The sequence below is a fragment of the Rhea pennata genome, chromosome 4 (genome assembly GCF_028389875.1).
Source record: "Rhea pennata isolate bPtePen1 chromosome 4, bPtePen1.pri, whole genome shotgun sequence".
Lineage (NCBI taxonomy): Eukaryota > Metazoa > Chordata > Aves > Rheiformes > Rheidae > Rhea > Rhea pennata.
The window spans coordinates 11554155-11580555 of NC_084666.1; the positions used below are offsets into that span (position 1 = coordinate 11554155).

General features: G+C 39.6%; 1 protein-coding gene across 1 annotated transcript in view; it reads right to left on the reverse strand.

Annotated features, from left to right (window-relative positions):
- Window positions 1-1784: 1784 nt before the first annotated feature.
- CPZ (carboxypeptidase Z) overlaps window positions 1785-26401 on the reverse strand; it is a 36665-nt gene continuing 12048 nt past the window's right edge. Inside the window, exons 2-11 of the mRNA XM_062574559.1 lie at window positions 25134-25157; window positions 23516-23890; window positions 22507-22719; window positions 20246-20442; window positions 19064-19225; window positions 12954-13112; window positions 9324-9459; window positions 8072-8211; window positions 4672-4771; window positions 1785-2291 (exon numbers count right to left, since the gene is read on the reverse strand). Coding sequence (XP_062430543.1) covers window positions 1945-2291; window positions 4672-4771; window positions 8072-8211; window positions 9324-9459; window positions 12954-13112; window positions 19064-19225; window positions 20246-20442; window positions 22507-22719; window positions 23516-23890; window positions 25134-25157 — 1853 coding nt within the window. The 3' untranslated portion in view covers window positions 1785-1944. The remainder of the gene's footprint in view (window positions 2292-4671; window positions 4772-8071; window positions 8212-9323; window positions 9460-12953; window positions 13113-19063; window positions 19226-20245; window positions 20443-22506; window positions 22720-23515; window positions 23891-25133; window positions 25158-26401) is intronic.

The following is a 26401-nucleotide window of genomic DNA, read 5'->3' on the forward strand; positions in this document are numbered from 1 at the left end:
CTTTACGTGAACTACCAGGAGTCTGACCTTACCTTTCTTTCTGCTAAACAGCTCATTTTGTAGAGGAGTGAGGCTGTTCTTGCTCTGTTTCATATCTATTTCACATCAATAGTATAGTAGTACAGAACAGTTTCTTTTCACTCTCTCTCAAGCATGGCACATCTTTGCAATCTGCTCAGCAAATCAACTTGCCACAGTCTTGGCTGAGTCTGCTATTTCGATGCAAGGCTCGAGGAAATAAGTACATTTTCTGCACAGTCATTCTGTTTTGCATTTCAGCTGGCTTGAGTTTACTGTGATTACTTGAAAAAATTCCAAATAGCCCTATGAGAATTTGGTAAATACTTATAGAAAGCATCTCTCTAAGTGTGTGAGACATTAAGTGCATTAAAAAAAAAGCTCAGCAGTTCAGCATGTTGTTCTGATTTTGTCAGCCTTACCACTATTTTCACAGAATGGTGGCTTTGAAACAAAATGACCATAATAAGCAGTAGTAATGCCTACTACAGGGAATAAAGTCTGAAGGTATAATCTCTTGCTCACATATTTAGGAGTCAGGATTTCTTTAACTTGGCTAGCCTAGGCAAGGAACACCTATCAATGTGCAGCACATTCACTCCCATATAACTGTTCTTGTAAATGCTAAGAGACTGTTTTCTTTCATTTTTATGTTGTCTCTGATCCTGAGAATATTCAAGCATAAGAGTAACAGACTCCTAACTTCAATCAGATTGTAACTGGGAGCAGAGTAGTTAGGCATGTGCAGCATCTAGTTGCACAATTAAGATCATTCATCTCTTGAGTCTTCTTAGGTAATCATAATATGAGATATGTGCGTATGGACTATAGGATTCATGCAATATTTTCATGCTCCTTTAATTGAGATGAGGAAATTAGTTTTCAACAAATAGAGCAGTTTCTGCAGAAAGTATGTCTGCTCCAAACAGCTGTCTTATTCACATACTATGGCATTTAGACAGATGAGGAAATACTCTAAATATATAAAGATCCATTAACCAGTTCAAACCAAATGTAGGCCTATGTGCTGCATCAAAAATAAAGATATTTTTCAAATCCCCCCAAAAGACAGTTACATCTGATATCTGACAGAGAACCATATCTCACAAGACCACTATTTATGTAGTTTTTCCCCATTGTCTTGATAAAAAATCTGTGACTTGTTTGATATCTGCTAATTCCATTAACAAGTGCATGGACTCATGACGTTAACATCTTTAGCACAATATGTCATATTAGAACTTAATTCCTCATGGATTATCACATGTATTTTTCTACTTCATATATTTCCAGCAGTAAAATCATATTACTATTTTTTACTTAATAAATTAAAATAATCTTAGATTATATTAATAATTAAATATCATAGGAGTTAGATATTCAAACTCCTTAGAACAGAGTTTTACTTTCTGAATATCAATAGTAATATCACATGATGGATTTTAAAAAAGAATCATTGTGGACTATATTAGAAGAGCTAAAAAATGTGAGCTTAATATGTTAAAATAATACATAAAGAGCAAAAGTTTCCTAAATTTTCCTAGAAGTTGTTTTTAGTATATGCAGTCATTAACGTGTTAAAACAAGTATGAAAATACATTAAAGGATCAGGAATATTTTCCTGCAGGTACTTAGCACCTAATAAATAATGAATGTGATGATTAACTACATGGGCATAAGTAGAGTGCATTACTTAGAAAAAAATACATAAAACCTGGCCTTTGAACAAGAGCACACTATTATATTTAATACATAAAAACACTTGAATATAGTCAGTTGTGTGTGAAGAGAAAACAGAAGTAAGCAAGCTTGAATTAACATTGTATTTTCAAATGAAACCGATTTAAATATTGCCAAGAGCAATCACGGCATCTGGAGTTTTGGTGGAACGGCAGCAAAATAAAGTGAGCGGAGCAACGACACCGTTTAGTGCTGTTTGAGCAGCCACAGAGGTTTGTGCAGGTCTAAAGAGCTGAAGTAAGACCACCACCAGGGCTTCTCCCTCGCCTGCGCCGATCCCCCTCGGGGCTCGGGCTGCGCGTGAGGGTCGAAGAGCTCCAGCGGGTCGTGCGGGTCGTACGCGTCCTCCATGGGCCTGCGGAGCAGCTTGCTAGGCCAAATTTCCACAGGTCGCAACACGAAGTCTACGCGGCCGGCCCGCTTCATCTTGCCGGGAAGGATGACCCGCTTCATCACCCGGCTGTAGCCCACAGCTTGGGCGCTGATTATGTACGTTCCTGGAGGCAGGAGTCTCCAATAATCCCCATCCGCAGCTTAAAAGAGGCAAACGTAATAAAACAAACCTTAGTTTTCCGTCTTGCATGCTTTACAGATACGTATCCGTACGCACCCGCGCGCACAGAGAGCACAAGCGCTCGAGGCAGACCTCAGGATCTAGGCAGGTCAGATTTTTTTTAAAAAAAGATCAGACATAAACCCTTGAACGATGAAAAGGGAATCCACCTGTGAAAATCCGGCTTTGGGGAGCTAATGCAGTAAAATCCACGTGCAAAATTTTCTGTAACTGCTGTGTCTGTACCGCAAGGAAGGGAAGCCTTCCTTCACGCTGCCTTCCCAGGGGTATTGTGAATAACTCCAAAGAAATCAAATGAATTAAAAACCAGGTGAAACTTAAGAAAGCACAAGAAGAATCCAATATGCAATATATATGTATCTAAGGACCTAAAAAGCCCTCTTTTTCTTATATTACATTCTATCACTTTGCAAATGTTATAGAGCATCTGACTACGGAGTCAGAGCTGCAGCTGGTATAAATTGCCATTAGTGTAAAACGGGTGTAAATTTTCACCAGCTGAAGATTAGAGCCTGCAGGCAAAAGTGGGGCATTTTAAAATGGAAAATGTATTCTTCATTTTCTGTTTCCTTTATTTTGAATGGTAAGCTTCTTAACTCAGTTAATGTTGCATTAACGTTATTTTCTCATGGAATTTCTCAGTCTTTTTTTACATTAAGATTAAAAGACATTTCAATTCTATGACATTCTTAACCCCACCTAAAATGAAAATAAATACTCCTTTTTCCTTCCTATGTAAACACATTTTTTAATTTCATTTCATTCATTTCAGTCCACCGCCAATGGAAAGCTATTGTCTGGGAAGGAGTTTGAAAGAGACCCTAATTCATGCCAGAGTCTCCCACCAACCTCAAGAATCTGTATCATCTCCACTATTGTGTCCCCTCTAATATTAGTTTTTTGAAAGCTGGAAAGCATCCACTGCATTATAAGCTGCTCTGACTTTCCGAATTGATTCAACAGCTACCATTAGAGTAAAATGCTACCATTCATGTCTTCTATTTTGCACTGCTATGGTATACCCTGTTCTCTCTGAAATCAATAATAAAATGAGAGCATTGATTTCAGTGAGAGCCTAAAAGCTCAGAACTTTATGACTGTGAAAATTAACGGTTGCATATGCATTGATACATGTTTATCAGCTGATGACAGGTATATGGTGAATTTAAGCCTATGTTCTAGTCTTTTAGCATTTGATATAAATATTGTCAACAAATCACTCATATTTATTTATACTTTTTCATATGAACAACAATAGTCATTGTCTTTCATGGCTAGCTGACTCTCTTGCCAGAAAAAGCTCATAATTTATTGTTGGTTCATGTAAAGTACAGTTATTTTTAGGTAATGTTGTAAAGCCCAGTGTAATTTAGTTATTTAATTAATTAAAAAAAAATGGGTGGGCATCCCGTTTTTTGTTAGGTAGCATGTTGTTCACATGTTGTCTGTTACAACTGGTAGTGTCTATGTGAGGCTCTTGAACAGTCATGCAGTGTTAGCCTCTGAAAACCACTTGTTGTGCTAGGAGATGATATGGATAAAATATCTTTTATCCAGGCCTAACAAAAAAAGCAAGAAGGGTCAGGAACGGTATTTTTTCCTGAGCACTCACAACCAACAGGGCAGTCCTTTGAAGATAAAAGAGACAACCGTTGAGTTTGTCTCATAGGAGCACGAGGCCACCACATCAGGCTTAAACCTTGAAGGTAGTGTATTGGTAAATCACCTTTACCTTACTCTACAAGGTAATAGGAAGGGACAATTATTTTCCCGTATTTGTTCTTTCTTTTAAAGAACAAAGAATTTCTTCTCTAGCTTGGTGTTAAGCCTATAAAAATCCTAAATTGATAAACACAAGAAATGAGGTGGGATTGTCACTGTGTTACTCTTTAAGCAGGAGGCTGATGAGGTTCAGGGCACATATATGACCCAAAGAGAAGATTATTCACAGCAATAAGGCTTCATTCACACGGTTTTAACATACTTACCGCAGAACGTGCGCAGATATATACGAAGAGAAAAATGGCAATAATATAAAGGTCTAATTTTAGTCTATGCAAAGGATATTTGGTTTAATTTGCAAGAAATGTTACATGCAGTTAGCAAAGCTCTAAAGCTAGGTGGCAAAAGGTGGGCTTAATTGTATGCATGAAGCTACATTAGTTCTGACAGATCTATATATGTATAACACTGTATATAAGATGTGCTTTGATGTGTCTTCTCTGCTGTTATTCTAGAAACAAACTCACAGTTGAGAGCTGAATTCTCCATTAATGTGATGTTCAGCTTTCAGTGCTTTCATCCTTATCACAGCAAAAAGCTCCAGCTAAATATATTACCTGTGGTGACATCGTGCTGGATGCCCCTGACCGAAATCCGAGCATTTTTTATCGGGTTGCCAAATTTATCGGACACAATTCCTTTTATCCCCCGATGAACCTGACAAAGCAAAGCAAAGTTAGATGGATGTTAATTTATTATGGTAGCTCCTCCTCATCTTCTACCAGGAAACCCATATAGAGAGGAAACTACTTTTGTGAAGTTTGACCCACTGGGGAGAGTCACAGGTACTAATGGCCCCTCCAGATCACATTTTTTAAGCTCTGCAATGGTTACTCCTTTTTGGAGAGAGTGGAGGAAAAGCAAGAGCTGAACAACTACTTTCTCAGACTAGGTATGTGACAAGCATCAAGGGCCTGTTCTGTGCACAGATCAACGGCACCTGATCATCCGACCCCTGTAGTTAAAGAATGTTTTTGAATGTCTGTCCTAGATCCAGAACCACAAATAAATGAAAAATTAGGGCTTTAAAAAACAGGCTGATTGTCTATACACAATAAAAAGGGATCGCTGGTGGTATGTTTGAAGTCGATTCGGCACCAAACGGTGGCCCTTTAATCTATGTAAAATGCAGCATTAAAAGATGTGTGAAATAAATCAAAATAAAGTAGAACTATTTGCTTTCAGACAGTACCATTTACCAAATAATACCCTGCCATCTTGGCAGTAGAAATAATTAATGCAGGTTGCATAAAGAAATTAGGTCTTTAGTAGCAGTTATAGTACCTACTTTTCATTTTCTTCTATCCCATATTAAAGGATCCCAAAATGCTTCAAGATAAAAAGACAAAATTGGTCAATTATCCTATGATAGACATGCTGTTATTTATTTAAGATAGAGCAGGAGCATAAGAATAAAATAAGAATAAAACAGACCCTTCAAAGTTAAGAGGTTAGAATAACAAGTGCTTACAAAACATCATATATCATTCAATTTTAATATTAATATTTAATATACAGTCTTTAAAATATGCATTAATCATTATCAAAGCATAACGGTTAATATTAATATATAATATTTAATGTAATTGTTAATATTAATCTGTTAATACTCTGATTTAATATTAGTGAATAGGAATGATGCAGTGAAATCTTCAGCTACTTTGGACTCCTCTTCATCTTTCTGTTGCTTGTGTGTCACTACATGTCAGACTGTCATGACTGTGATGTGCACAATATCCATCTTCCTCTCTCTGCAAGCAGAGACCTCAGCTGCTTGAACTGAGGAGAAAAGTGCTCGGTGACAAACTAAAGCACAAGGTGAATTCTGCCACATAAGAAAGTGTACAACCAGCTCGCTATATTTGTAGTTTGATTAAAAAAAAAAAAAAAAAAAAAGGAAAAAAGTTTTTAAAGACTAAATTTTTCTGCGTAACCTTCAGCAATGGAAAAGCTTTCTATTGGGAATTATATATGAACTTTTTAACGGGCTAGTAATTCCATTTCAGTTTTCTCCCTGAATCACTCTGACTCACTTGAGCTGTTCTCCTTTCCCTTCTTTTTTTTCCCCCCTTCTTTTTCTTATTCTCATTTTTCCTTCCTCATTTTCCTTTTAATATGTCACAGAAGGAGAAGAATGGGAAAAAAAGCAACAAAACAATAGAAAAAATATATATATTTACTTTTCTAGTGACAAATGGAAAAGTTTGAAATAAGTATTAAAATATCTAACTTTAGAGTAATTCTTAGTAAAAAGCTTGGAAAAAATCAATCATCTAGTCTAATGACAGCAGACTCTTAATTTAAGGTGAGACTGTGTATCACGACGCTTGTTAAATATTCATTCTGTATTGACTGGAGCTATTCATTGGAGGACTAAGGTAATACTCAATATAAAGACTTCAAAACTGTCCCTTAAGAACTATTATGATGAATAACTGCAATTTTCTTTTCAGCATGGACTTGAGGATTTATCATATGGATAGTGGGTAAATCTGGTCAGAAGAGTCATCTCAGACCCAAATTAAATTTATGGTGTAGACATACTCAAAGTGGAATGACCTCACCCAATTGCAATAATAATCTCACAATTACCACATGATTTTATAAAAATGACAAAATTGAAATTTCTTTAACTATGTTGGGTTTGTTTTGCTTTAGTTAATATAATTTTTGTTTTAGCCCCAGGTCTGCACCACAGAGGTTTGGGAGGGTGTTTTGATACCACTTCCAAAGGCAAGAAGAGTCAGCATTTATGAAAACGAATTCTACTTCTATGAGTTAAGCCAAGTAGATTTTTAAACACACTAAATATCCTGGTGTATATCAGAATAAGAAAAGTTTGAATTGGTTATGGCAGAGTTAATCCTTATCAGGAGTAATTCAGTCATCCTTATCTGCAAAGTTGTTTTGCCTACTGCTCTGCATTCACTCAAAAAGCTTTTCCAGCATAGACTTCTACAGTATCTCACACTACAAAAATCTTTACATCTTGAAGGCTTCAGCTGCAATATATATGGATTTAACCCAGCTCCATTTGGATTCACTAAAACTCATTTTCATCAGACAGCTGTAAAATGAAATGAGTTTGGTGGTCTGTACTGTAGACTTTATTGAATGATGATACTTACCACAAGTAGCAAGAGGTTGCCTAGAAAGGCCATAAAAACACTCCTAACAATTTTAAATTACTGCATACTCTATCAAAATAAGGCATGACAGAAAGCTAATCTACTAATGGCTGAGAGAAAGATGAGCAACTTGTGTTTCTGTGTTCACTTACTTATTGTCAATGAGGTATTTGTTTTTTCTAAGCTCAAACTTATTATTAAAAGTGACTCTTAAAAGAGATTTTCAGGCTCACATACATACAGTTGCTCCTGTAAAATATCAGGATTCAGACGACTGTTAACCACTTTTGTCCAAAAACTGAGCTGAAAACCATGGAAGCAGGATTTCTAATAAGATGCTTTGAACTTCCCGTTTCCAGCTGAATCTTTAAATCTCCCGTTGCCATATAGTGGGGGTTTGGGCCAAGAACATGGGATGTGAAAATCAGGAAGTTCCAAGAAGCTTCCGGAAAGTAAATCTCGTCAGTTTATTTGTCAAGAGAAAGGCTGATTCGTATTTTTCTGAATATATATATATATTTTGTGTGTGGTATTCAATTTGGAGGAGTGGATTCATAATGCTGCACAAAGTATTTACAGACAATTACTTTTTACACTGCTTCCAAGGCCTTTACAATCCTTAGGCTCCATCGTTTCTGCAGGATAGGGAAAATACTACCTGAATCACCTGTTTGACCAACTGAGGAACTGGGGCCCCTGGTGGAATGAGATCATTGATTTAGTGCTAACTTGGCGATGACTAAACGGAGAAACAATAAAGAAATGAATATTGACAAAGAATGAAGAAGAAAAAACATAAGTACTAAGGTTTGTAAAAGCAAAGCTGTACCATTTCCATGTAATTCAGAAGGGAGTCTCTGTTTTCATGCCAGATTGTAAACAATTCTTCCTCCAAAGGAAACTTTTCGCATCCTACCTCCACGGTAATTTCAAAACAATTTGTATGAAGGTAGTTAAAATCTGCCATACCTACATATTAAAAAAAGAAAGAAAGAAAGAGAGGGAGAGAGACCATGAACCACTAACTAGAACTTTGCTGTTGCACTTAGCTGAATGCAATCCCTGCAAGTGCAGCTAAATATACTACAAAAAGTGCATATGGCCAACATATTAAAAGTATTCAGCAAATTCAGAATGCTACAAGACTTAGTTTGCCTATGAGTTAATTAATGACCATGATGCTACTTTCAGGTGAAAAGCATCATTTTAAATTATTATTCACCAGACTCAGAAGAAGCAATAGAGAGATAAGGATTGATTAATCATAGTAATTGGATAATCAGCACTATCAGAGATCATTGCCTAAGGTTGCCAGCAAAGATGATGGCCTTTTGCGATTAGTATGCTCAAAGCTATTCCAACACAAAAGATATGTAATTTTCAGAAGAATGTAAGCCTAAGATGTTCAAATGTAATTCTCACTCATGCTCTAAAGCTTTCTAAATGCCTAGCTTCAACAGAATTGCTTTGGGTCCAGCTGAGTCCTTTTTGAAGATAGACAGAATTGCTTCTGAAAAATTTATGAGCATTGATATTTCATCTATGTCAGTATTTCAGAAATCCTGAAGAAAAAACAAGTAATACTAACGAGAAAATCGAATTAGCTACCTAAGCACAAATGAATGTGATATTCTTCTCTGTTGTTGTTTTCCTTAGCACTCTTAAGTAAAACTTTATTTCAAGAGCTCAAAAAGCAGCATGAGGGTGTAAAGCAGAATGTGAATCCAGAAGATGGATCAAAATTCATGCTGCTGTTAAGGAATAAGAGCACCATATTAAACATATATCTCCTTGTTTTGGATTATAAAACTAAGGTGATATTATATACAATAACAAATTCAGCTCCTGCATAACTTGTCAGCTTCTCTCAGCTTATATCAGGGCTGAATTTCTCCCATAGTATTTGAATACAAATGTTAACAACATACATTTTACTACTTAAATCCCTCTCAAGCTCTTTTTTCAGGGATCTGATCTAAAGTAAACTGTAATGAATAAAATTGCTTCTTTCAAACCCTTGTGTCTCATAAAGGTCATATAGAGGTTTTACCTCACTTGATATGACGGTAAAGTGGTTTTACCTCCAGTGAAGCTGTACCACTCAGCACCATTTATAATACCTCCACGTTTCACAAAATTTCCACCACAACGAAGTTCTGATCGGTCTGAGATGACTGGGTGTGCATCTGCATATGCCTTAGCCAGCATTTTAAACATCTGTAACAAAACAAAAGAGTTTGTCATATATTAAATTTTGCCAACTTTAAACACTTTAGTGTTCAGTCATTAATGTTGTGCCTAGTAACTCTCGCAAGACCAAACTTTGAGCCATCTTGCATCCTCGAGGGCTGTGAGCAGAGGTCAGCCTCCAGGCAGGTATATTCCTCCAGGGAGTGTTGAATTGTCTTCTCTGAGGTCTTTTTCTGCACTTCAACGTATCTAGCTAAGGATGATGTTAAATATGGATGGATTTTGTGGTGCTTGGGTTCAGGTTTGTCATTTGGGGAGGAAGAAGGTTTGTTTGGTCACACTTTAAGTCCTAGGCTTGAAAGTGGATATTAGCTCTCTCCATTATGTTGTAGTTCATGGGTTTTTTTACTCTTTCAGAAATATCTTACAGCAGCCTTAGCCCAACCTTACAAACCAACCTTTGTAAGGGCAGCTGGGGTTTAAAACAGACAGTGTCAATTTGCTTTGCACTTATCACTTGCACAGGACAACCTGTCAGTTTGATCTCAATGGCAGATGCTTCTTCACAGGGCAGAAAGCCTTCCTAAAAAGTGAAGGACTAGGATGTCATGATGGAGAACGGTACCACTGATTTCCTAAAGAGCATTAATACTGATGAAGAGCAGATGAGTCCCTACCCAAGCAAGAGAAGTGATGGATATATGCAGTGGAGACAGAGGAAACAGCAGTGATCTGCAGAGAGAATTTCCTTGATTGAGTTTCTTGCTATTTTCCTCTGATATTAATTACAAATTTGTACTGAACTTCCCCCTGCCCCCACCTTTTTGTTTTTAATCTAGACCTCTTCTACATAAACTATAATTTCAGACTTTAACACTAAAATAATGACAATTGTCAGATACTCCCGGTTCAGCTCAGCGATTTGCATATTGTTTAAGGAAACGTGCAAGAAGATGAGGAGTTTAAACAGTACTGTTATAAGAGATCCTAATAATAACATGCTGACATCAGAAGTGACTTGAGGAGCTGTGAGGCAAACCTCACAGTGCAGAAAACTGACTTAGAGGTTAAATCCAAACACTTAGCCTCCTAAATCAAATGCTAGATTAAAAAAAGGGAAATTTTAAAAACTTGCAATGCATCTATCTATCACTTAGCAGCTAAGGTAGGAATAGCTATAGACCTCAGAAAACTTACATATTTTGGCATAATGCAGAGGAACAAAAAGGGAGAAAATAAATCAAAAGCAAAGCCTTTTTTTGATTTTGGAAGCATGATGCTTCATTTGGTAAAATGAGGTAAACTCTATTACCTCGGGCAGCACTTTTACCTCGCTGACTTTCATACATTGGGTTTTTTTTCACGAGGCAGAGGGAAGGGAGCATTTCCACTCAGCGAAGGAAGTGAACTCACCACGGTCGGTAGCTTTCTGCTCTGGTGTACACGGTCATTGGTGAAACCTCACAAGAATCACAAGGCAAGAGGAGCCCGCTAAAAAATCCATCTCCACAGAAGCCAAAAAATGGGAAAGTTCTGAATTAGGTGAGCTGGACTGGACACAAGAACATGAGGGTAAAGACATGGGCCAGCTGTGAGACTCGTTCATCCCAGCAGGTACCAGCCTAGGCTGTGACGCAGGTTAAAAAGGCCTGAAACCTGCCATATCTTGGACCAGCTGCCAAGTGCCACCACACATACGCTGTGAGGACCATAAGGAGGTGGCATGCAGGTGCATCTGCAAACAGTGCATTCTGCCAAGGGGAGCCATCACTGTTTAAATCAGATTTGAATGTACTTTGCCAAATTCAAGTCTTTAATTTCTAGCCACTACCTGCACTGTGGCATTTTACCCTGGGCTGCAGCCAAGGGTGCAGATTTGCCTTGTTCTCCTTCCAGGGTTGCATCCACAGGTCAGCAGGCAGAACAAGGGTTACAGCCAATACAGCAGCAGCTGAAACAAGCAGCAGTATTTTGGGATGCAGGTTTCCCAGCAGCAGCAACTGCAGATGAGATCAGTTAAATTCAGGTCACTTTTAACCAGTACAGGTTTTATAACTTTCTGGGCAAAATTGATATTGGTAGCATCATTAAGTTTCCTGTGCTGACTCCTTTGAAAAGCTGGATTTAATTATGGAGATCCACTGCCCACCCCAATGTATTTTAAACTTCAAAGTTTGTAGTTTGTTTCCTCAGTTTTACAACTACATATTATATGTAGCAGCCACTTGTGTGAAGTCCTGTCTTCCACTGTCCCAAACCAGCGGCACACCTTGGGGCTCACCCAGCAGCACATGGGATTGGGGTGGAGCACTTTGCATGTACGACCACATCTCTTCTTTCAAAGCGAACATGCTGTCACTGCCTGGAGAGAGCAGAGGGACTGCAATCCTTCAAGTCCCACAAGTAAATGACTTGGTAAGACAAATTTAGCCACACTCCTCTGCCAGCTAAGTGTAAATCACTGTGCCTCTGGCACAGGCTATGAGTAGAAAAAATGCAGGGGAAAATATAATTCATATATGTGAATGTACTTGTTACTGATTTCTGTAGTCCTCACCAAGACCTTCTGTAGCTTTCATTACCACCCGCTAAATATTCGCTCTGCGTGCTCGTTACTGTGACGTCTGGCCTCCTTTACTGCTAAATCACTGTTATGCACACATAATCAGTAGATATTGTATAGCTCAGAAGAAACATGTTGATATAGGAATTACTTAATAGTGATAAATACTGAAATACTTAATAGTTCCTGGTGAGAACTGCCTCTTCATAAGAGACGAGCCAAAAGATGTGCTCAAAGGTAACTGGTATATCAAGTTAAAGATCAACTGCTGTCTATTTTCAACTGCTGTTTGACTACATAAAGAATCGCTTTCTCTTAAAAGGCCAGAAACATTTTAACATACGCTACAAGGCTAAAGAGCTAGCTGGTCTCCTAGTGGACATGTTGACAATGAATACTAGACTGAGAAAATCAAAGGGAGACAGGAAAGATGGCAAAAAATTTCACAGAAAATTTACAGTGAGTCCCAAATGAGGAACTTCCCAGGGACAGAGAAACAGGAAACCCACTCGAGTTAACTGACCTGGAATAAATGTTACAACGCTGCCACCATATGGCAGCCAATCTTTTTATTTCTACAGCCCTGGATTGCAGCAGAAAATAACACTGCTGGTCAGGCTTGTTCCACTTCTCCTGGCAATCAGTAGTAAAAATATCAGACCCTTGGCTCTTTAAATGTAAGAGCCTGCATTTTACCTAACCTGTGCCTTGTGGAATCATGTTTGGCATCATAAAATGTCTGTAAATCATTACAGATCAGGTTATGTAAATGATCATATATTTGAAAGTATATTAAATAGACATAAATCATATATCTATATATACATACATACATACATATATATATATATATGCATGCATGTATAAAATCTAAAGTTTGTTTCTTGTTAAAAGAAAATGTTCTCATGGTTCCACATGCACAAAACGGAATGCTCATCCTACAAAAAGAACATATTACCTTCTCATCAGGCGTAGGGGAGAACATTTTTTCTTCCAGAGGATGCCTTGAATAGTCGTAAGGATAGGTCACAACCAGCTCACCCCCGTGGAGGCTGGCAGAAAGCACAAAGGGGATAGACCTCATCCACTTCATCACCGCTTTCGTCTCAGGGGCCACCTGAAGCATGGGGGGAAAAAAAAAGGTATAAGTGGCCACATAATTTGGAAATGATTCAGTGCAGGGCAGGACAAAACCCAGTGGCGAAGGGAGGGTGTTAGAAAGGAGACTGAGGAAGATCCTTAGCAGCTCAGTCCCAAAGGTCAATGGTCAAAGGAGCAGGGATTTGCTCCCTTTTTTGCTCCTATTTCCAGGGAATAAACCAGTTACACTGTTTCCAGATACCCATAAACTAGAGGAGAGGCAACCATCAGGGATAAACTGAGAAAAGAAACTTTGACAAAAGAGTAACTTCTTATTGCAATGACATTTTCAGTAGTTCAACATGATGATGACATCTTTTTTAAACTGGAAAAAATGGTGGCATCATACCATTGCTTGCAAGCCAGTTACTTCCTTCTCTAGTTTCATTTCTGAATTGGTGGGATTGACCTTGAATGTATAAGCTGAACACAGATATCAGTTTCTAATGCTTAGCACTTGCTGGAGATGCACCATCTCATTCACTATCATTGATACAGTATGGAAATGTATAGAAAACTTAGAAATGGCTGCATTTCACTTGTAGTGAACAGCTACAGATAAGGCGCAGAATTTGTCACGTTGACCGTCCACACTGAGTAACAGCTGTGGCGGGAGCGGGGACCAGACTCCCAAAGATAATCAGGTAACCAACCCGTGAAACGCAGGCTCTACTCTTTTTCCGGAGGAGTAATTTCACAGTCCTGCTTCGGTATTAGTTAATTCTTAGGGGCAACAGTGTCATCTGGTGGCCAGTCCTTGCAAGCCCAGACACTGGACCAGGTGCCCTTGTGCGAGGTGATGCTCTGTTAACTTGCAATTTATGGAGTTACCAGCGGACAAGCGAGTGAATGCACGGTGCTGCCAGTCTGGACTGCTTTGCACAAATACAGATATTAAGGTTTAAGAAAAACCAAAAAGCAAGGTTTATTCTGATGGACTCAGTGCACAACTGCTGACATTACCTATTTGCCATTGCTTTAATTCCACCAGCCATTAGAAAATTAACCAGTCAGGATCCTAGAGAGGCTAGTAACCAGTAAGAGTGAGTTGAGTGCTGCCAAAGTTTAAACAGTGTAGCTCGAACAGCAACGTGTAGAAAAAAATAAAGCAAAAAAACCTAAAGACCTGTAGATTAGGGTTGTGACAATAGTAATTCCTATTTTCTTTGGATCAGTCTTCAATCTGTTCCATAAATAAATCACAGCTTTGGGAATGCTGTAAGTAGCACAAAGTTAGGTGTGGAGTAGAAACACTCCTGTGGAGCAATGGCACACCACTGATATAACTCCCCAGAACAGAGTAAGAGAGCAAAGGATCTCAGGGAAAGGGCATATCTAGATAGAATTTTACATACACTAGTGTAATTACATCCAGACTAAAAAGTCACCCCTCTCTACAGCTACTCATTTGACAGATGAACACAGCTCCACATTCATCTGCAGATACGTGGAGTGGGTTAGAGCTTTTCCACCCTTAGCAGCTGATCGCCACATGCCTGCCGCATATTGCCCCCATGGCAGCAAAGCTGGCAGCAAATCCAGTGGAATCACTCATCTTCTGCTACAGGGCAGAGCCTGCTAGTCTGGATGAAAACAGCTTCATCGTCCCCCAGCACGAATATCTGGAATGCTTTTAGGAGTTATCCACCTGCTCATTTCTGACTAGCAGGTTACTAGAGTTCAGATGCCATAACTATTAACTCTTTTACTCTGTCCTCACAGCTTTCAGGTTTTCTTAGCTCTCTGGTTGTTAAGTTGAACTCATGTCTCCAGCCACAGCAGCTGTGCCATCTGAAAAGGCTGTACCTTGCATTTGGGTAGAAACAGGAATCTGAGACATCTGCAATGCTGTAAGGTGAATCATTAATAAATTAGTAGTTTGTGGTGATAGTGGCAGACACTTTGCATTTTGTATGCCTACCAGAAGCTGGTCTCCTAAAAACAGAGCTAACATACTCTATCCTGGATTTCATGTAGAACATCACACAGTGAGTCACAGGATTCAGAAAGTGTCATGTATTGCTGTGACATACACACATATTCAATGGACAGATCTGAAACCTGCAGACAAAGAGCAGCCTTATCAGGGGCCCAGAACATGTACATGGGAGTTTGTCCTTAAAAGCTGATAGGTATTCAGAAATCCTGGCAAGTATAGACTATCATAAAAATACCAAGTGGATACTTTTAGTCTCATATTTTCATGAGAAGGTTTCTATTGAAATAGCTTCCACAATTCATTAGGCAAGGGCAATAGGCAGTTTTACTCAGAGTGCTCCTAAAATCAGCCTCTCCCCCTCATTAGCCTGCTTCCCTGCTAGATACCTGCATAACCCACAAGTCACGGCTATGTCACAGAGCCAACATCTTATTGAAGTGAATGTTGTGGAAAATCAGTAATTTCAATGTCACTATTTTTATCTTAATAGCATTTCAGTGACATCACATACAGTGATTAAGGCTTTGAAATCTGCACATCCCTTCTTATTCTGGTTCAGCCCCATGAGAAGATATCAAATGCTATTTGTGTCACTCTGGCCTTTGACGATTCAGAGATTTTTCCTTTAATGTGAGTTTGTTTTGTTTGTTTGTTTGTTTTCACTAGAACTCTTGCTTTTTAGTCAGAGGACATCAATCTTAAATCATCTATTTCACAAGAGCAATTTAGGACACAACTTGAGAGCAGCTAAATTACTTGGCCATAAATACAATGTAAGGCCATTATCATTTTTAAACCTGAATCTCATTTCTGTTGATTATACTGTATTTAGGCACCATCTCCATGGTTTCCAAAGATATATTTTTTTCCCTTTTAAAAACAACTGGACTCATTTTCTTAAAGACTATGCCAGCCTCCAGTGTCAGCCCCCAAATCCTGTTTGAATCAAGCCAATTTAACTGATCTTATTTTAGCCCTCAGACCAGCTACGACAATTCATGATAATAGAGAACAAAATATGTTGTACAACAGGAGTTAGGGGGAGGCAAGGAGCTCTCCTAAGTTTATGAGACTGGCCAGGAGCTCACTTTTTATTTTCTAGTCTTTGTACAATGCCTTGTAATAGCCAGATAATTACTTTAATACGGCAGGTTATAAACACTACTAAGAAAATGGTAGGTGAGAGCCTGATGCTGAGGTTCCCTGCCTCCTTTGGTGCTGTGAGGAGTGATTCCTCACTGTATTTCTATTTCCTCCACTAAGGCAAAGAATGGATGTGCTCTGCCCCCAACTGAGGCAGAGCTCAGGCTGATTGAATGTCTTTACTCATCGGTGCTCAGGCCTTCAACCCTGCACCTCAGGATGCAGAAAGAACTTCTATGAGGGCTAAAAAGAATGGCTGTAAAAGTAAATATCTGCCTATCACTGACCATCACAAAGACCTTTAAAAGGACTGGAACAGAAGCAGAACCCAGAGGAGGAAGCCAGTGGTGTTAGAGCCAGTAAATCAGAGGAGTTATGGAGAGTTTGGGCCACACAGCAAGCAAAGGCAGCTTGGGATAAGCTGCACAGCTGGCACCAGGCGTTGGCATACTGGGGGTTCAAAGCTGCATTTGTTCTTACTCACTGGTGCCCAGGCCTTCAACCTTGCATCTCAGGACGCAGAAAGAGCATGCACAAGGCTGAAGTGCCCATCCATCCCCTCCTTAGTCACAACTCAGGAGAAGGTACAGCCCATGATAGCGTTCCCAGAAGACTGGCACTCTCAATACCGATGCTGCAAAGGACTGTACAGAGAAAGGACCCTCTCTGATAAGTAAGACATTACGGCACCGTTTGAGTCATCAGCCATCCCCACCGCGGACTAGCAGATGATTGCACCTCATGGCTGAGCTAAGCAATGGTAGCAAGAACTGAGGTGGGTGTTAGCAAGAAGTTCATGTCTCTGTGGCAAGGAACAAGTCCTTGCAGCCATCTCCCCCAGGTAATCACATACATCACTGTGATGTGGCTCAAAAGGCTGGGTAGATAAAAGACCTGCAATTACACAGCATGACCAGTCTAAATGAGAATAGACAGCACTTGCTCTCAAACCAGGAGCCCAGCAAGAAACCGTTGCCAAGAGAAACAGGATCAACGAGAGGGTCTGAAATACCACAGTGACTCCTAGTAAGCTATATATATATCTGTGTAAAATGACAGTTGTTTTATGACGTATTTTTCATTTAACGTTCTTCTGAGTAAACATTACATTATGTTGCAAAAGCAGGTAGGTTCCTGACTGACTAAATAATCCTATGATTGCCCTGAGGAAACAGGACGGCAGCTACTGAACTCAGGTGAGCCATGTGCAGACAGCTACTGTGAAACACAGGCATCACCAGTCAAAGCGGATATTTAGAGGGAGGGGATGAAGGTCTCCTAAAAAAGGAACAGGGGTAGCTCTAAGTCTCAGTCCTACATGGGAGTCCTACAAACTCCAGTTTCACACCAGGCTGGAGTCAGCCCAAGCCATCAGCAGGGCTGAGCCTCACCCTGCGCCCAGGATTCTTCATATCCTCTCATAAACCTTTTATTTGTCAAATAAATTTGACAATTTGATATCCACACATGGTTCTTAGATGTAGAGCCATGAAAACCACCGTGCACAGGTGGGATGAACTGAACACATAACCTCACTAGACTTTTCTGCTGACATCTCCTTTTTTGGGGCTGCTTTCATTGGGCTTCTGGCTCTGCTTTGCACACTCTCATACCTGCTTTCATGACCGAGGCTCTTCACTGTCCTTACATTTACCATCTCACTATTAGCAGGCATTATTCAGTCAAAAGTTGGAAATTTTTAAGCCAATGATTTTATATAGAAAACCAGTGGCATGAGCTGGGAACTGTATGATAAGAAGTATAAAATAAAATAAATTTCTTAAGCTGAGACATTGAAAATCAGCTTTTCTCAGCTCTTCTTATCTGTGACATTGTTCTGAGACAGTGTGGTGTTTTTATGCAGATTTTATTGCTGTAAAACAGGGTACTAAGGCACTGGAGCAGCATCAGAGAGGCCTTTGGGATGTAGACCTGGCCTTATCTGAGGTCACCTGGAGCAGAGTCAAAAACTTACTCCCAAATCTTCTGCTAAGACACTAACTACTGAAACTATCCCATTGTCCAGATATTTAAGGCTTGGTGCTAATTAGCAGAATTGAACTGGAAAAAAAGTTTAAAACCATGATTTCACAGGAGAAGTAAAGAAAAGAAATATTCTCAATACCAGAGCTACTAATTTGGCTCCTTGTGTTTCTTATTTTTACAGGAACTAAGGTCCCATGTGAGTTGCCAGCATCAAGGGATGCCAGGAGGCCTGAGCTGAGCATCCCTGGGCATCATGTAATGCAAAGCTTAGTGGGGATGAGTGTGAGCCCCAGCAGTACCGCTTCTGTGCTGCTCCTCAGGATGGGAGGTGGCAGCAGCTCTCCTGTCACCCTTCCAGCACTGCAGGAGCCTGAACAGCTGTTTCCGTTGCTCCAGCTATTTATGAGCACTTATAACCATCCTTTTTGTGGAAAGCTGAGGGCACATTACTTCACAGGAAGCCTTTGCACAGTTTCAAGGACAAGATACACTATTGCATCAAACCTGTACAGAGCTTAGTGTAATGAGATCTAAGTCCATAAACGATCTTTCAAGGTACGACCACCATGTAAATCATTAGTGATAAATCATTACAATTGATGACCCCTCCAAACAGTCACTATTTTTTATCTAAAATAGCAGACTCCAGATTTTCCACAAATTTTCCCAATGACCTGTGACCCCTGTCTCTTTGGCCAGATCTACTAGAGGATTTTTTCATGTCAATCCTGAGTCTGTCTGGTTTAGTCCTACTTATAAAACCTGCTTACCAGAGAATAACTTCAGATCAAGTAATCTCAGGTTATTAATTTCTGAGCTGCTCTGTAGCATATGTGATTTATAAAATGTGTAATTCATACCTTACCCCACCAGTAGGATTGTGGAATGGGGATATGATCGAGGCGTGCCCCACGAATCCCAGCTCTTCTGTAAGCCTCAGAGGTCAAATCTGGGAAGTTTCTGTTCAGGTCCAAGTTCTGAGCTGTCTGTCGTCCGATGACCCATCCATTGTAACCAGCTCCCTAATTTACAACACAGAAGTTAACCTTAGTATATTCTCCCTTCTCAAAATATCTCTTTTGGGAAAAAAAAAAAAAAGAGGTATTCAAAATGTAATTTTATAATCACCAAGGGGAAGTTTTGAAGTAATAATAAGTTTTGAAGGGCATCAGAGATTTGATAAGAATGTTTACACAGTTGAAAAAAAAACATAATAATTGAACATTTTTACCCCAATGTCACTAAAGCACTTACTAGTGTACAGGAACCATTTCACTCACCAGTGATGTGACTCACGAGAGGAACTCAGCAGTTTCTTACCAGCACAGAGCAACATGCAGAGTGTGTTAGAGAAGAAGAAAAAATAAAAAGAAAAAAAAAAGAGAAAGAGAGCTGACACTCAAAGAAAAGATCAGGCAGAATGCAATAACCTCAAACTCATTCTAATAGATATCACTCATCACATCAGCAAGCTCAGAAAGAAAAAGGCCCTGTTTCCTGCTAATGCTGCAAATGATAAAAGTGAGGTGAAAAGAAGAATGTGAGCTAACACATAAAAGAAATACTGCTTTCATGTGTCCTCTTCAAACACAAGCTGGGCTCTGAAAACTGCCTTCCATGAGGAGAGCTTGGTAGCAGAGAAAATATTAGTATCTTCTGCAGAAGGAAAAATATCTATTCTGTGGTATTAAACCACATTTCCTTATAAAGTCATTAAAAAAGTCATTAAAAGTGAGTCAGAGGGCATTTTGTTCTAGAGCTAACCGCACAGACTACTAAATGTGAAAAGGTAACACAGGCATTCTCATGTCACAGCATGCAAGGAGCAATATGTGCAAGGGCAAATGTGGCTTCAGTTTCCTATTTGCTCTGCTCACATCACGACTGGGAAGCAACCTGCCATCAGATCAGACTGGGATTTTAGCTGCCGATTATCAGCACTCCCTCCCACACACGACACATCCCCTCTCCCTTTGTCCTTTTCCATGGGGAATTTTAGCAATAGGAAGGATTGAATATTTCTTTATAAAAAAGTCTTTTACCTCTTCTGCAGCCAGTTCATACCCATCTGGGTTGAGTGATGGTAAGAGATGAATCCTGGTGTTATTAATCAAGTTCTGGATGCGAGGATTCCCGAGAAGATATTCTGAACACAAATACTGCGCAAGGTATATTAGCAGCTCTTTCCCAACAACTTCATTTCCGTGCATATTGCCAATGTACTTAAATTCTGGCTTGACTGTGAAATATGAAGTAATAAGATGCTTTAATTTGATTACACCTGGATGACTTCCAAAAGCAGAGTAATCCAGCTAGCTTACTGATGTGTCAGAAAGTTTTATTTACACTAATTTAACACATACGTTCCTGTAAATAGCACGCCAATTCCAGATGAATTTTCCTCCATTTCAGGTAAGTTCAGCAACAATTTAAATAGCTTTCTGGATGTTTGAAATAAAATAAATCCATACTTTCAGGACCAAAAACCACATGAAGCAATCATTGCAGTTAGCTTCAGCTTAACTCACTAATCGTAAGCAGAAAATGCTTCGAACAGAAATATTAAGGCATGACTGGGAAGGAACAAAATACACCCCTGGCACCTGACACTTACCTACGGTTTCAACACCTTCTCTTGTCACAGATTCTAGAAATCACCTGCAGATGAGTAATCTCTGCATTTGGAGCAGAAATTAGGTCATGCATGGAAAGCAGATTTCAGGCTGAATAGCCTTGGAAGATGACTATTAGAAACATACGACCTCAGGATTCCCTGCAATCATTCTCTCAATTTCTGTTGTTCCTTAGAGACCGATGGAAAGTAGAAAATGGCTTTGCAGACACCCTTTTCTGTATGCTCCTTCATCTCCATCTTTGATCCTGGCCAGCCTGGAGCACTGGACACTGGAGCAAAGCTGGCACAGAGCAATTTTACGCCAGCTTGCTCAGGCAGGCAAAAGCTCTGGCTCTAGAACTATTTCCACCTTTTCTTCTGCTGAACAGAGCAGCATGAAGCTCTGAATGATTTAGAATGAGATGCTAGGTAACGTGTTAAAATATTATATTTCATCATGCCATATTAGAGTTTTAATGAAAGGTATTACTGATTCATAGTGCTTTACTGTGTAATAGAGTATCACCTGATAAAGACACCTACAATTCTGTTCTTTACACAGGAAAGGAAGAATTAGGGGCCAGGAAATATGAATGCTAATGCCTGCCCTGTTAAAAACTTCTGGGAATCTGGTCGATTTTAAAAGCATCTCCAAATATCTCTACCCCAGTCAGGACAGTGTGGCCAAGAGTAAACAAAGCCATCATCAGTCTCTCCCCAGCAGCATAGCATAGGAACAACCGGAGCAGCAAGCTTGACCTCAGAAAATGAGCTCAAAAACGTCAGGTTTAGTTCTGTTCTGTTACACTGCTGAGACTGCTTTGATTCTGGAGCTGGTTTGATTGGAAGTAACCTGGGGCTCTCGGTATATAGCAATGGCCCCAAAAAGTCCACCTGGTTTTAGGAAGGTACTGTATTCGAGATAGGAGCTGGTAACTGGAAAATAACACCTAATTATCACCAAGAAAATTATCTGCATTTTGAAGGATCTAGTACATTTAAAAAATTTGGCTTTTGCTATCTCAGTAATGAATCTGCAAAATCAAAGAATAATGCTATTCCTCTTTACAGAAGAGTTGCAAGGACTCCTATCCTAAAGATAGTCAGGTGGTGTGATAACAAATTCCTGATATTTATACGACAGGTATTGTATTGACCTGAAGCTCTGTTCCAGAGAATTGTTTTCTGTGCTGCATTATCATTTTTTATGTCAGTGTCCTTCTGTATATGTAGCCTTCTAACAAGTTCTAAATGATTTAGGATTTGAAGTATGTAGGTTCAGACTAGGCACAAGCATGAATAGTGGGAAGTATGTAGGATCTGACAGTATAGTGACAAATAAAAGGAGATTGCAGAAGTGATAAATGATGTAGAGGACAGGTGGCTAGCACAAAACAATCCAAACTTCTTTATATGCTGGACAGAACAAGGAATGTCAACCATGCTTGAAAGTGAGCTATTCTGGGAAACTGCAGCTGGGTAATAATTGGTACAGTTAATCATCAGATATCACTATAATTCAAGAATGCAAAAGAGGACAATGTTGAATGTCCTCTTGCAAAGCAATGTTGAATCAATGCTTTTTGCGGTTTAAGCAATACCCCAGTAAAAGAATCTGTTTTCATTCAGATGGATAATCTCCTGGAATTCCTTCAAGCAATCTACCTGATCAACACTGATATAACTCACGCAGTTCATGGTGTCCAGGCTTGGTTGAAAACTCAATCACAAAAAGATCCTTCCCTTCAAAACTACGACCAATGCTGTAAGTTGTTGCAATATGGGAGCATCTAGAAGCAGTCTTCTTCAAAATGCTCACCATTTGGGAATATGAATGGTGTTTGAACTGAATAAAGGTTGCTGGCAAGTTTGAAGGCAAATCTTCCTCAACTTCTGGTTCTCCTACAAAAAAAATTATAAAATAGTGTTTAAAAACCATGGTGCTCAGAAAGAGGACTGTTTGAATGCATGTACTTTTCCATGAAATATGTTTTTCCAATAGTGGAATTAAAGGAATTGCAGCTGCAAACAAAATCTTAAATCTATGTAATACCTTCTACACTTCACAGTGATATGTTTTGCTTGCAAAAAAACACAGTAATATATATGCACAATGACAAATATTTTGTGCAACCTCTAGCTGTAATTTGGCCCTTGCTGCATTAAAATAAAATGCCTAGTGCATTTCAGTCAAAAATGTACAGATTTTTGCCTTTGAATCCAGTGGAATAAATTTATTCATAATATGATTTAACGGTCTTCAGTTATCTAGACCTTCTTCCTCTAAATAAAAATCTGCAATAATCTCACATGAGATTATTTTAATGAGCTATTAAGCTTGTTAAGCTGTCACAAATTTATGAGCACCTTAAAATTTCAGTTTCTAAATAAAATATTTTAATTATTTTATACAGCAGTCACAGAGGTTAGAGTTTATCTAACTGCATACAGGTATCAACAGTTTAAGTATCTGGATCTGAGCAGGCCACCTTGATACTGTGTGTGCACATTTTAGGGAGAGAAACAGGCACATCATGAGTACAGTTTAAATAAGCATCTCAAATAGATAAGACAAAATGAATAGCGCCTTACAGGTGTCCATAAAAATGACGAGCTTGACGTAGACACGTCAAGTTCAGTGAGACAAGACCTTCCCAGCTAGTCAAGTAAGAGGTGTCAGCCAAGCCTCCATTCTCACCTCGCAGCTTTGCCAGCGGGTCAAAACATCCTTCTTCTTCCCCAGCAAAAAAGCGATCGCAGTCTAAGAAGTAGGGCCAAGCCATGTCTATTGCATCAAAAGCAGCGAGGCAATTTTTTTTCAGTTGTTCACAGACATGCCTGCAGGGCTTTATAACTTTGTCCTTTTCACACTGGGGGGCCAGCACTGAGCAGCCCAGGAGTCTCAGATCTGGATTACATTCTCCCTGAAGCAAGTTGTGGAGGACACTTATGAGAATATACTCAGAGCTATATTCTATCACTTGTCGAGACTTCTGATCCAGTAAATTAGGGTACATTGTCTGAGTATAAGCAACATCAGTACAAGAACTTAAGGAGATGTCCACACATTTTGCTATGAAAAGGAAGAGAAGAAAAACATGAAAAATAACTTGCTCCATCAACACCCTGAATGCAAGAGTTAGTTCAAAGACAACCTAACAAATAATACAATCAATGAACTTCTTTTTCCTTCTGTTCATAGATAGACTGCAGACAGTTTGCTATATTCCCAAATGAATCTGATGCCCTAAACCATTTATAAAAAGATCCTAGACAATATTCTTAGTGTGGAGATTGACTGTGAACAGTTTGATGCAAGCAGATATCACTCAGAATTCAAACAATATCTGGAAATTTTATGGAGCACAAGGGATTTTCAATTTGATTAACACAACTCCCAAAATAAAATTATTTTGTTAATCTCATGCCTGAACATCACTGAAAGGCCAGATCCCTTGCCAGAAAACACAGGTAGACCTGACCCACATGAAAATTCATTTAACATGTAGCTTGGAGAGCAGAAAAATGAATGAATCTTGGTGTCCAATGCCTTCCTATTTCATGCTCAATTAAATCTTGTCTAATTTAAATTAAGAGTACAGTATGAGCTTATTAAATATCAGAGAATCTGCAAGAAAGAAAAATCCCTTGTTGGGGTGTGAATTTGCTTGTGTCTGATACATTAAAAACTCAGATTCTGAATAAAGTGTATTTGTCTTATCATTCTCTCCCCTTCCCCTGCATTTTAGTAGGGGTTCTCTAATAAGGCGTGAGATCACACTGATGCCTTTTCCTTACTGGGGAATGTATCATTAGGATATCTGTCTTCTTTGCTTGTCTGCACAAAATTTGTAAGAATTTAATATCTCTGAAACTTCGGCCCCTCTATGAAGTTTGAAAATGCCCAAAGAGTTCAAAAGGTAGAGTGAGACTTGACTTTTAAATAAGTAGGTCTGTGTGCTTACCCATGTATTCTCATAAATATAGTTTACTTCAAAAAACCAGATTAAGAGCCATTAGGAACAAAATACGTTTATAATACTTTCAACCAGCTCAAAGGTGAAAAGAAAGTAATAGAGATATGTCTCTTTTTGCAAAATAACTAGATATTACAGTAGTGGGCCTTGCTAATGTCTTTGGCTGGTAATAAATGATACTAATGTCACAACAACAAAATCCTACCTTGTGGTAGGAAGAACATCTCTCTAGTGACTAGACCTGCTAGAGCATCAACATTAGAAAACTTGGCAGGAAATAATGAAGAAATACTTAAGATTTCAAGATTTCCCAAGGAGAGAGAGAAAGTCACATCATACCTTTCTGCACAGTTTGGCATTGCCCTGCAAATAAAAATAAAACAAAAGCATTATGGTACAGCAATATCCATGATGTCTCACGCCAGGGGTTGCCCAGTCCTGCAGCCCAGCAGAGGCTAGGCTGCCGCAGCTCCGTGTCCCCAGGTCCAGCCAGCAGCGTGGCTCAGCACGTGTTCCCAGTAGGCACACGCACACAACCAGCCACACAGAGAGGAAACCGCACTCACAAGAACACGAACAGCACCAAAAGCGTCATCCTGTTCCCCTCTCTGGCTTATCAAGATAAAAGCCCTTTGGTGGAAATTGTATACAAATACATATTCATACGTAAAATGTGGATCCCTCCAGCCGCTGGGCTCAGACACTCCCTCTGTCCAAGAGCTGCCCCAGTTGCCTCACGTACTGACACATACACACACACATGATGGTCTCTCTGGTAGTTGGTCCAGACCTACAGTCTCACCACTAAATGACCCTACGGTCTCTCCAGTGGCTTCCTTGGACCTCCCAGTCCCTCCAGTAGCCAACTATCAGACCACTTTGGTCTTTCCAGTAGCTGGCCCAGACTTAGGGCTGCTGTAATACTGGGCTCCCAACCTCTTGTCTTACTCACTAGCTAATCTAGCTTGATGTTCACTAGTGGTTGCATACCTGACATACACACTCACATGTGCTTGCACTCTGGTCTCTCCAGCTGCTGGCACTGAAGCCTCCATACACATGCCTGACATACACATGCACCCAAACTCACCCAGAAAAACAGTTAAAAAAGGAATTTGGTGAGAAGATAGGGCATACTGTGCTGACCAGGGGCAGGGCATGGCCAGACAAATGTAATGACTGTTTACAGTGTAACACTTGTTTACACATGACCAACCCCTTTTCTCACCTTATCCCTCTGCTTTCCCAAGCTTGCTCTTCTCCAAATCACCTTGATCCAGTCCTTTCCCCACCTTTGGCGCTTCCCCTAAACATCCCATTGTAAGTCTTGTAGAATCCCCAAATGCTCTTCTCACCATCCCATAATGAGTCCCATACACCAGTGGGCAGGAACGTCCTTCAGCCTCTACAGCGGCCTGGGGAGCCTCTACACTCTTACCTTAATGGGTGTCACCACCAGCCCGTGGGGCTGATCGGCCTCCTGCGACAGCTGGGGCAGGGTGCTCCCTTTCCTCTCATTAGGTTATCGGGGTTCCCCTGCCTGCCATTGCTCCTCCGTTCTCCTTTGCATTTATGGAAATCACATGACCTAACTCCTCGGTTCTTGT